Source organism: Dermacentor variabilis, chromosome 8 (assembly GCF_050947875.1).
Source record: "Dermacentor variabilis isolate Ectoservices chromosome 8, ASM5094787v1, whole genome shotgun sequence".
Classification (NCBI taxonomy): Eukaryota; Metazoa; Arthropoda; class Arachnida; order Ixodida; family Ixodidae; genus Dermacentor; species Dermacentor variabilis.
Window position 1 is genome coordinate 141,250,480 of NC_134575.1, and position 12,413 is coordinate 141,262,892.

The 12,413-nt window shown below is 50.6% G+C and overlaps 1 protein-coding gene across 3 annotated transcripts in view; it reads right to left on the reverse strand.

Annotated features, from left to right (window-relative positions):
• Positions 1-1,601: 1,601 nt before the first annotated feature.
• LOC142590624 (uncharacterized) overlaps positions 1,602-12,413 on the reverse strand; it is a 79,354-nt gene continuing 68,542 nt past the window's right edge. For all 3 annotated transcript variants that reach the window (XM_075702957.1, XM_075702956.1, XM_075702959.1), the window contains one exon: positions 1,602-2,177. In XM_075702957.1, coding sequence (XP_075559072.1) covers positions 1,902-2,177 — 276 coding nt within the window. In that variant the 3' untranslated portion in view covers positions 1,602-1,901. The remainder of the gene's footprint in view (positions 2,178-12,413) is intronic.

Genomic DNA, 12,413 nt, shown 5'->3' on the forward strand with positions numbered 1-12,413 from the left:
GTGCGCACCTGACCCTTCTCTGGATCGCACAGCGCCGGCGGAGCGGCAGTCGCTCGCTAGCACTTTCGCAGCAGCCCTAACAGTCAGAGCTGTGACCCCTAACCCGCGGTTCGCAGTGAGTTGCGACCACGACGGGTTCAGGCCAGGGTGTTTATTCACCTTAGAGTACAAGTATACCAACTGACAACAACAGCAACCACACATACAAATACAACACAAAACAAAACCACAGCGGCGGAGCGTTCCGCACGTCTGGGGTGAAATACCGCACAATGTGGGAACCACAAAAGAAGCTGATAAGAGTTCAGCTCACCCAGAGTGGATCCGCGCTCGGGCCCTGGGGCGGTCAGTCGCTCACAAAGGCCGAGCGCAACAGGGGGACGGCGTGCGGCGGTCTCAGCGGCTGAATTGAGATGCGGCCAGTCGCAAGCTCCTCAGCCGAAAGACAACGGTCCATCGGGGGAATAGCGCTTCTCCCCGAGCGGCGGAGAGGGAGTCTCCCCGGTTCCAAGAAAGAGAAAGGAGGGAACACCCCGGGGTGCCTTGGGCTGCGGCGTCGCGGCCAGGCGCGAAGAGCAGCGGGAGCGGCGAAGGTGCCCTCTCCCCGCTACCCTCCGCGAGCGAGCACGTGATTATCGCGTGATAACCGCGTGGCCGCTCCGGAGATATCGGGATGCGCGTGCGATCCCCACAGTATATTGTAAATACACTCTTTCTATACTCCCAACGTACCCGTAACAATATCACTAATAAAAATCTGGTCCCTCGGGTAACCCCCCTTTCTTCTCGTTTATTACATAACGAGGGTCTCGAATCCGGCATCACTGATGCCTTCGGGTAGCATGTGTGGGTTTATTGTCCGGTTGCCTTCACCTAACGAGATCACGTTCTCGTGACGCCTGTGGCAGAAAGGATGTTCCACATCCGCCGCCAAGGTTTGCGAGTGGTGGCGCTGGCTAACATTCGTTCCAGGATTCTACGGGGAAACATAAATACACAAGAAAGTAGATGGAGAAACGGCGCCGCGGTAGCTTAATTGGTAGAGCATCGCACGCGTAATGCGAAAGTTGTGGGGTCGTTCCTCACCTGCGGCGTTTCTTTTTCATCCACTTTCCTTTCCATTAATTTATTCTTTCTTTATTTCATTTATTAAGCACAAGTAATTTCACCCTATGTTGTCCTTCGTGTCAGTGTTTGTTCGCTTGTTATCGATGAGGGCGGACACTCACTGTCAGAAAGGGACCACTACAAATTTTTCATCAACTGCGGCGCTTTCTTTTTCTGAGGAAATCGCATGGGTTTCCTATAGTGCTTGACAATATATTTTTTTACATTTCAAAAGCAAAGGGCTCAGGTGAAGCTGCAAGTTTAACTGTGGTTCATTTGTCGTTTGTGATCAACAACTCAACTCCTTAACGCGTACTAGTTTTGCTGAAAAGTAACGACGTCGGAGATTTTTCTAGACACAGTACGAACCCAGAAACCATTTATGCCAGAGGAACTTTCACTAATGTTACATATAAGTTTATGTTGCATTGGCTCCTCGATGCGAGAGCGCCTCAACATACTTTGAAACTGTGTGGTTAATAAAGCGGAACGGGAAAGGTTTACTTATTTATTTTATTTTCCAAAGATGGCGGCAGCAAAAACTGAAAAAAAAAATTAAAACGCCTAGTTGCACAAGCCCCTGCAATTATGCCACTGTAAATTCATCCTATTCATGCTTACACAACATCCCCTATGAATAAAGAAAATATTTATGGAGTTGTAGAAACGGGAGAGCCTCGTTCAGAATAGCAGAAAAAAAAGTAAAAGAGAAGAAAGACAGAAGTAACTCGATGCAACAACAAACCAGAAAAGAGGTCAAAGCTATCTGTTCCTTTCTATGGCAAGCCACAAAATTATTGCAATGGTGCTAGGCCGGAGCAGCCGCTGTTTCCGTCGGTGACTGCAGCACCGCCGTCGTGCGCACAGTAGTAGCGCTGCTGAGCGGCCCCGAGCTTCCATCCCGAAGCCCGGAACTCGATCAGTTCGAGCAGCGCCTGGCGAACATCCGCTGAGCAATTGCTGTCCGTGAACGAGTCCCGGAGACACTTGGCCAGCGCCGCCGACAGCTGGGCATCAGCTCGCTGGATGCTCTTGCCGGCAGTCATGAAGACAGATCGGAGGCACTGGATCTGCGGAAGAAGTTGTTATAAGTGCTGGGGCTTGGCATCCCGTGGCAGCGTCTGAAGTAAGGGGACACCTTTGTCGGCGCCTGCGTTTAATCTTAACCTGCACTCGGGTTAACTGGAATAATGTCAGTGCACAGATTATTTTCCGTTCAAGCTCCACCGAACTCTAGCTGACGCGATCCGTAATAGAATGCGTGTACAAGAGCGGTTATTGTCATCTCGAGTTCGCATGAAGGACGGAAGCAAGGTCTAAGAACACAAGCGGTACGTTAAATGGGACATAAAAGAGAGAAAGGCACAGCCCTTATGTCGCATTTTGTGCCATATTTCCGTGGAAAATATTATGTACCAACTAAGCCTAACAAGGCACTTCTACAAATTCGTGATCTACCGCGTGAAAGGTTTTTCCAAACAGAGTTTATTCTGAATCATGCAGCGAAATCTTTCAAAGATGCACATCGCCCTAGCCTTAGGTCGCTAGTGCGAGTTTTATGTTTGTCAAGCCGTTAGGATCGTCTGTATCGCTCCTCCGACAAACGCAATACAGCGAACTTCCACGCCAAGCCGCTGCTTCCTTGACCGAAGCTTTCCGTGAAAGTTCGCTCCATGTAGTCAGGTGTTTAGGGCTTAACAACCTCGCTGGTGACTTTTGTGTACCTATGCTTTCTCGGGCACTTAATAGGTACTTTCATTAGTACTGAGCTATACAATGCACCTGAAATGAACGCAGCGCAATTAATGGTCGCTGAATCACATTCCCATACAAGTCATTCAAATGGAGCCTAATCGGGCAACTACTGCTGAACGTGCTACCTACAGGACTTTCGTCTCTTACCTAGGTATATACGTGGATACTTGCATTCGTGTGCGTGCGTGCGTACATGCGTGCGTGCGTGCGTGCATGCGTTCGTGCCTGCGTGCTGTACACAAATGCCGCGGCAGCATTCACCAAGGTCTGATATGATGACGTATATGTGACGTAGATAAAACTCCGTCACTTCGTCTTCGAAAAGCTGGGTTCGACGGTTCAACGGACGGATGTACAGCGCGAGAGTTAAGACGAAGAAAGAGAGCGGCACTAAAATAACAAAACTTTTAAATGTTCTGCTGTTTTACGTGCCAAAACTATGCTAAGATTAGGAAGCACGCCGTTGTACGAGACTCAAGAATAATTGTGGCCACCTGAGGTTCTTTCACGTGCACGTAAACCTAATTATGCTAGAGTTTATCTTAAATTCATGCCCCATTGAAGTCAGCGGTACAAGACGTGCATGCGCATTGGGGCAAATGTACTGCGTTTTACGGTAACACATAAGTGTCGCGCAAAGCGATACGGTGCACCTGTACCTAAATACACGATCACTTTTGCACTTCGCTCCCCCGTCGAAATGCAGCATCACGGCGGGAGTCGAACCTGCAACCTCGATCTCAGCTGCGGAATGCCATAGCCACTGGGCAACCGCGGCGGGTATACAGGTGGAGGGAGGAAGACAGCACAGCGCTAAGAACTTTGAGTTTCATCTGGTATCTCTTACAGAAGGCCAATTACTACCAACTCTAATATGTATATCACTAGAAAAACGTCTTCATAAACATCTTCTAAATACCATCACGTTGTGTTACCCTGGTTTACTCTCTCCTCCCGGCTGCCTGGATGCTTGAGGCCATGTACAGTGGCCTGCCGTTTCATTCCAACAATTTTCCTTAATGATATTGCGTTACCGATACTTCATTGTCGGTCAAGCTTCTCAGTAAGTAGCACTTTTTCGGAGCATCGTTCACCGATAAACATGGCATCGTTAATTGGCTGGTTCGATTGAAAAAAAAATTTAGGCCATAGCTTAGCGCTAACTTTCTGACATACTAAGAATGCGATTATCGTGAACGCATGGAGATCTGTACGCGTGCGTTACGGGCAGCCTTGCAAACATTCATGAATGTGACGTTTCTGTACCTCGTCCAGTCTTACAAACTTGCGATTTCGAGTACACCGTGACACGCTCGCTTACGCTCAACGCACCTCTAGCTCCCTCGTAGATCCTTACAAGGTAGCTCAATTTTTAATGCTCTGATGTAATGCCTAGTCGATGGTCAGATCACAAATATAGGTCTACCAGCACAGCAGCTCAATGCTTGAACCCTTAGGCTACAATCACACGCATTCTTGTCTCGCAAAAAAAAAAAACGCTCTTTCGAAAGCCTGGCGCATGTGCCAAGTGCCAGTTTCTCGCATTCCTCGCTCGTGAAAGTTGGCGCTTTGCAATCTTTGCGCTAGGCTACCTTTGCAATCTATTGACAATTAAAGCTGCACATGAGTTACACATGCAACGACGCCAAGTGTTTACTGAAGGATGCGGACAACAAAAAGACGTCTTTATTTCTAAATTATAGGAAAAACAAAGTAGTGGCAAACGAGACATCTGTTCGTAATATCGCTAGCACAAAGTGTCAGCTACGATAACGTACTTTTTCGGAAGTTTGCCAGCTCGCTAAACCCTCAAAACCGCAACCATAGGTGTGTTTCTTTTCCAGTCATCTTCAGTAGACGATTGGATGGAAATGTTCCGACTAGCGGTTAATGTTTTCTTTTTTTCTTGTCGAAATATCCAATGTCGAGGACAAATTGAGTGGAAGAAAAATAACATAAACGGACAACGCACTGTCATTGCAACTGCTGACATATCAGGCAAATTATTAAGCTAACAAGGATACGAGACACTGCAAACGTGACTGAATTCACACGCATCACAAAGAAAAGATGACAGCGTCAATCAAAATCAAGCAGGAAAACAATAGAGGCGTACAAATATTCATGTCAAGTATTAACCCAAAAATATCCTATTCGATTTCTTATTGCTTAAAGAAATCGCTTTTCGTAGTTGTCAAATACTCCTTGCTATTCGAAAACAGTAATGGAAAATGCAGATGTCTTGACTATATGCCGGGAGAAACACCAACGGAAGTACCAACGCTTTCGAATGATTCTTCAGCGGGCCAGATGGCGTTGCTCTGCAGAGGCTCCTGTCACATAAAGAGCGCGTGCAGAAGACAACTTCTGCTGAGTATGTTGCAGTAATTTATTAGGCGTAAGCCTGTCTTTTAGACAACCTCCAAAACGGTTATATATTGGTACGGAGCAGTTGATACATGGATGAACGCGAGGTATGGCAGAGCGATGAATACGACCATGAGGCCGCTTTCACGCGGGCTGGATCAAACGTCTTCTCCTGCCCAAGCTTTCTCTGTCAATATTCTGTAAATATATCGTTCGCCTACATCTTCACTCCGTCGCACTTTGGTGGAGGTGCGGGCTGCGTCACGCCTCGCAACATAATTCCGCAGCAGCCGTCGTGTTGCAGATCTGTCTCCGATGGCGGAAGACGCGACACCTGCATCAGCGCCCGCCGCTTCAACGTAAATGCTGGTGCAACCCCGGGATCCTGGCACGTTCTGCGCTTCCGGTGAAGTGGACGTTGAAGACTAGCTGACGGAGAAAGAACGCGTGAGTGCTAACAACCGATGGGAACCTACCATGATGTTATATATTATTATTAAATAGTATTATTATTATTATCATATTATAGTATTAATAATTATTAAGCATTAATTTCTGCTTCAAAGGCACAGCAAAATATGATTCGATAACCACGAAGCTGAGATCGGAACCTCAGATAACTGCAAAGAAAAACTACGCGACTTGTTTGGGAAGCCTGCTAGCCACAAGTACCCGCGAAAAAGGTACTCGCATCACGTGCGCAGACGTGTACAGAATCTTACGTATCGTACATTGAAGACGTGTTATCGCTGTGTCTAAAGTGCGATGTCCAGATGCCTGAGGACGAAAAGGTTGGGCATATCTTGAAAGGGATCGCCGACGACGCCTTCAACCTCGTAATGTGCAAAAATTTCTTTACAGTCGACGGTATTACAAAAGAGTGCCGGCGCTTTGAGCCAGCTAAAAGCCGGCCCATTGGCCATGCATTTGCCCGTCTTCCCACCACGGCGGCAACGTCTTCTTGCGAAGACCAGACGGCATCATAGCGGCCAGTTCCACCAGGCTAGGGACACGGACTGTACGTCCGAACTTGAGGCCATGATACCCTGCTCCAGTTCACGCCTGTGACTCGAGCTTGACTACGAAACCATTCGTCCAAGCCATTGCCCGACAGGAGCTCGCCAACATGGGCATTCACTCTGTGCCCACCGTGGCCAACGTAACAAAAACTTCATGGCATCCACGCTTATGCTATAAAGAGCAACGATTCGCTACGCGATCTCGTGCTGCGTGGAAAACCCCTGAGGATATCGGCCACGTCGCCCGTTACTGCGCCACTCGCTGGCTCTCGCCGCCTCGCAAGCCATCTACCTCTTACCGCCGTCCAGACAGCAACTACTTCCCGCCTTCCACCCACTTTTATTTCCTCATCGGCACTGCTCCCACAAGAATAAATAGAAGCTCCCCGTCACCGCGTGGTCACCTGTCACGCTCGCCACCAAGCCGTCGCCCATCGTCTCGCTCACCGCAGAGTCGCTACCCGTCATTCCCCTTTAGCCCTGCACGTGCCTATCAGGAAAACTATGCAGTTAAGCTTCCCAAGGTGACGCTGCATTGACGACACCCACCATAAATCCTCTCCTGATGCTGCCGACGAGACGAAGCTTGTTAAACGTTGATGTTGATGGCGCCAGTATCTCTGCGCTCGTCGACACTGGGTCACAGATCTCTGTGACGAATGCAGATCCTTGTGGTCGCCTTCATAAAGTGCTCACACCTGCTCCCTCACGCATCCTGCCGTTCTTCGGGAGTGCACCGCCCGCGTCTGCATTGCTGGTCATCCCACTTCAGTCCAATTAGCCGTCATTAAGAAGTGTCCCCATGACGTAATCCTCGGCTTAGATTTTTGTCCAGTCGTTCTGTCCTAATTGAGTGTGCGACCGGTGCTCTTCAGCTTGAGCTGTCCCATCTTCCCCATATTCCAGCCGACATAACACCAAGGTTATGCTCTCGTCATCACGTTGGCCCGCCAACTCAAGCTGCTACATACGTTATTTTGACGTCTTCACACGACATTCCCAATGGCGACTACGTCTTGTTTCCGGTTATCGACGTTCTGTTACCCCGTAATGTCACCCTTGTTCACATAATTGTTTCTATTGCTGACAATGGAGTGGTCGTTTTCATTCTCAACTTCAACCTGTTTACGAAGGTTATCCCGCAAGCATGTCACTGAGATCTTTCCTTTTGTCGGTCTCCCTCTAGGCCAAACGTCAGTCGTGACTCATCGAATCAACAATGGTGACGCTAACCCTATACTTAGCATCCATATCGCGGATCCCATAATGAAGTGAAGTCGTCCAGAACGAGGTCGACAAAATGATTACAAAAGATGTAATCAACCTTCGTTTAGCCCGTGGGCCTCCCCTGTCGTTCTCGTGAAAAAGAAGGACGGCAACTGGCATTTCTAGGTTGATTATCGGACTTTTAACAAGGTAACTCATGAAGACATCTATGCTTTGCCTGATATCGATGACGCCCTCGACTGCCTTCATGGAGCCCAATATTTCTCGACAATCGACCTTCGGTCTGGTTATTGGCAGATTTAAGTCGATCCTATGGACAGCCGAAACGCCGCATTTATTATGCCAGGTGGCCTGTGCCGATTCAAGGTCATGCCGTTCGGACAGTGTAATGCCCCAGCAACTTTCTAACGTATGATGAGCTTTTTGCTGCGAGACATAAGTGGCCCATCTGTCTATGCTGTTGAGATGATGTCATCGCCTACTCGCCTACGTTTCACAGCCACCTCTCCCGTTTATTGGCCGTTCTTGCCGTCTTCCGTCGAGCCAATTTTCAGCGCAACTGCGCCAAGTGCCGTTTCGGGCGAAGCCAAATAACTATGCTCGGTCACTTGTCAGTTCTGCCGGTGTTCAGACCCCGATAAGGTGCGAGCAGGGCAGCAGTTTAACATTCCATGCTCAGCCAAAGACGCCCGGAGTTTCGTAGGATTATGTTCCTACTTTCCTCGCTTTGTCCCGAACTTTGCGGCATCGCCCGCCCCTTCACTGAACTCCTGAAGAAGGAAGTTCGTTTCGTGTGGGAACCCGAACAGGCAGCTTCGTCTTTTGCTCTCATCCGTCTACTGACTACGCCACCAATACTTGCCCATTTCGACCCCTCATCGCCTTCGCACCGATGCCAGTGGTCATGGAATCGGCGATGTCCTTGGCTAAAAACAGCATGACAAGGAACGTGTCATCACCTATGCCAGTCGCTTTCTTTCATCGTCCGAACGAAACTTTTCTATCACTGAACGCGATTGTCTGGCTTTAGTGTGGGCTGTGGCCAAATTTAGGTCTCACTTGTTAGGCCGAACTTTTCCTGTGATTACAGACCATCATGCCCTCTGCTGGCTTTCGTACAGAACGTTGTCGCTACACGACCACTTTCTGTATTTTCGTAATCACAGCTCAGATGGATGGTAATCACAGCTCAGGTTCTGGTTGTTCTACCTCGCATTCTGCGATCCAGCGTTCTTCGCCAGCTTCACGACGTACTATCTGCCAGTCACCTAGGTGTCTCGCGTACATACGCCTGCATCCGGCGCGGTTTTTCTGGCCGGGCATGTACCGTTTTGTGCCCCGCTACGTCGCTGCTTATGAACGCTGCCAACTCTGCAACGGCCCTTCAGCGTTGCCTGCAGGCCAGCTACAACCGATTGATATCCCTGCAGAACCATTCTTCCGCGGCGGATTTGACCTTCTAGGCCCTTTCCCTACGTCCATCTCGGGAAATAAGTGGGCTGCGGTCGCGATAGATTACGACACGCGCTTCGCAATCCCCCGGGCATTTCCGACAAGCTCATTCCACAGACCTGGCTACGTAATTCTACATCATGGCGCCCCTCGGCAGCTCTTCGCCGATCGCAGGAGGTATTTCCTCTCACGAGTGATCGAAGACCTTCTTCTGCTCCGCTGAACATAAACTCACCACCGCTTATGATCCACAGACGAATGAACTTACCGAGAATCTGAACCGAACGCAAACTTAGATGCTAGTATGTATGTTTCACCTGATCACCGTGACTGCGACAGCACATTGCCATTTGTTACCTTCGCGTACAATACGTGCCGGCATGCAGCCGCTGGATATTCCCCTTTTTTTTTGTTTGGTCGACATCCTGCATTGCCATTCGAGACTCTCCTTCCGTCGGCTACTCACTAGCTTACTGAATACGCCAGTGACGTCGTTGGTTGAGCTCGTGCAGCTCGTCAACTTGCCGACGGCCGACCCTGTGCTTTCACAGCACTCCCCAAAGTCCCGTTACGACCGCCAACACAGAGGTGTGCACTTCATGCCTGGCTCTCTGGTCCTCCTATGGTTGCCATGCCACCGCGTTGGCCTATCAGAGAAGCTCCTCCTACGTTACACCGGGTCCAACAAGGTGCTGCGTGAACTCGGTGGCGTCAATTACAAGATTAGGGCCCTGGGCCCTGCTCTTCGACCTAGCTACCAACTGATGCTGTTCACGTTTCCCGGCTGAAGCCCTATTGCCCTTCTAGCTCCTCACCTTCGTAGCAAGCGCCAGGACGGCGCTTCCGCTACCGAAGGGTGATGTTACGGAGCGATGGATACATGGATGAACAGGAGTTTTGGCAAAGCGATGAAGACGACGATGAGATCACTTGCACATGGGCCGGATCAGATATCTTCTCTTACCTTAGCTTTCTTTGTAAATATTTTGTAAATATATCATTCGCCTACTTCTCGCAAGTCCAATGCTGAAGGCACCAGCTGACACTAGAACAAAGCGGCCGAAGCGCCCCAGCAACAACACTTCCTCATCGTCTCTTGTCTGCACATCCAGCTCTGCATCACGACACTACGCCGCGGGGGTTGGAGTGCCGACCCGGCGCAAGTGATTACCGCCCGGCAAAGGGACGCGCGTAGGGCTTTGAACGGGAGACAGAAGCAGCATCGGTTTTTGGCTTTACGGACGACGGGCCTGGCTCTTTGGGAGCAATCTCGTACGTCACAACGGAGAGCTGTCGCAGTATTCGGTAGGCACCTGACTATCGCAACAGAAGTTTTCCAGATAGGCCCACACGACGGGACGTTGGCCGCAGGAACACGAGGGAGCCAGGTAAATACTGCACGTGCCAATAGTGCGTATCGTAAAGGGACTCCCGGGAGGTCTGTGTATCAGTGAGGCGAGCGCGGGCAATCTGACGGGCCTGTGCTACCATAAAAATCGCATCACGGGCATAAACAGTATGTGACTGTGTCACTTGCGGAAGTACAGTGTCCAGGGGCCAAACGGGATCAGGGGCAAAACGGGATCACAGACAAACAGTAGATAAAACGGGGAGCAACCTGCAGTGTCATGGCGGGACTTGTATGCGACGGTGAGATATGGCGGAGCGAAGTCCCAGTCCCGGTGGTCTGGAGAAAGGTACATAGCTAGCATGTCGGCAAGCGTTCTCTACAGTCGCTCTGCGAGACCGCTAGTTTGTGGTCAGTAGAGCATAGGCGGAGGATATCACTGTGATAAGGAAGATGTGGGCCCAGGCCTCAAACACACAGGGATGGCACAATGAACACAGAGAAGCTTTAATAACACGGGGACGGGACTAGGATAACGTACACGATAACACACACACAGTTCCCTTCATGAGTGTCTGTCGCTTAGGTATGGTCAAGCTAAGCGTCAATATAGGAAGGCGTCCGATAGCGCGTCGGTATCACACACTCACGGCACGAAGAGGCGCAAAGATGAGTCTGGAGCAGCGAGTGGCGCAGGGGCTGGAGGCCGGGGCGGATGCCCGGCACACGACGAGCCACTCGCGCGACAGCTGGGTCGGGACATCTGCCCGCCACAGGGTAGACCGTTCGGAAGGCTTAGCTGCACCGGAACATGCCGGCGTCGGATGCTCGCCCAGCAGTGGAGCAGGCCGGTTGAAGCCCAAGGACAGCCCGGCCTGTTCCGCCAGCACACCCAGGAACACCGGCCTTGGGTAGACGAGCTGTTCGGCTCGTTCGGAAGGCCAGCCCAGGCAGCTCAGGCAGATCGCATGGCTGCCGTCTCCGCCCAGACACCGGTCCTTCTCTTCCTCTTCGACCGTCGCCGCCGCACAGCAGTCACGCGCATTCGGCCGCGACATTCAAACAGTCCAAACTCCTATCACAATCACCAATGATCTTTGACAAGAAGTAACGTCTGCGACCCTTGAGGAGCTCACGTGTAGCTCGTGGTGCAGGATGACGTTGTGTAGGAGGAAATCCGCGACGTCAGTGGCACAACTTGCAGGCAGAGCTCCCGTAATGGCGAAGCGCCTGGCGTAATCGGTTGCAACCGCAACCCATTTGTTGCCCTTAGTTGAAAAAGAGAAAGGGCCAAGAGGGTCGAGACGCAGGCGAAAAAAAACGCTCTATGGGAATATCGATGAGTTGTAAAAGACCAGCTGGAGCCATGGAAGTGGGCTTCCGGCGTTGGCACAGGTCGCAAGCAGCGGCATACCACGCACAGAATTGTAGAGGTCGAGCCAGAAGAAACGGCGCCGGACTCGGTTGAAGGAGCGAATAACACCGAGATGCCTAGTAGTGGGCGAGTCGTGAAGTTGTTGAAGCACGGTGGTTTGAAGGGGCCCTGGTACGGCCAGCAGTAGGTCAGCACCATAAGTTGTTTCTACAGGACTCCGTCGGAAGTACAAAACAAACGCAGAGAAGGATCACGCGTTGGCGAGCTTAACCGATCTATGATGGTTCACAGAAAGGGATCACGGCGCTGTTCATCGCCAATGCTGAGGAAGTCTGAGATGGACATAACGCAGGTGTCAGATTCGAGGTTTGTGGCTTCTGGTGGGTCAACAGGGTGGCAGGTCAAGCAGTAGGCGTCCTGACGTAAAGGGCCGCATTTGTACATTACAGAGAAAGTGTACTCGTGCAAGCGCAATGCACAACAACCAAGACGCCCCGTAGGGTCCATCAACGAGGAGATCCAGCAGAGTGCATGATGTTCAGCAGTTACGTGGAAATGGCGCAAAATGGGCATGCGCGAAACTTCACTACCGCCTAAACCAGCGCTAGGCACTCTCGCTCCGTGATAGAATAGTTGCGCTCTGCCGTGGACAGAAGACGGCTTGCGTAAGCGATAATGCACTCTTGACCACGCTGACTCTGGGCAAGAACAGCGCCAATGCCGTGACCACTAGCATCTGTGCGTATTTCAGTAGCTGCTGAAG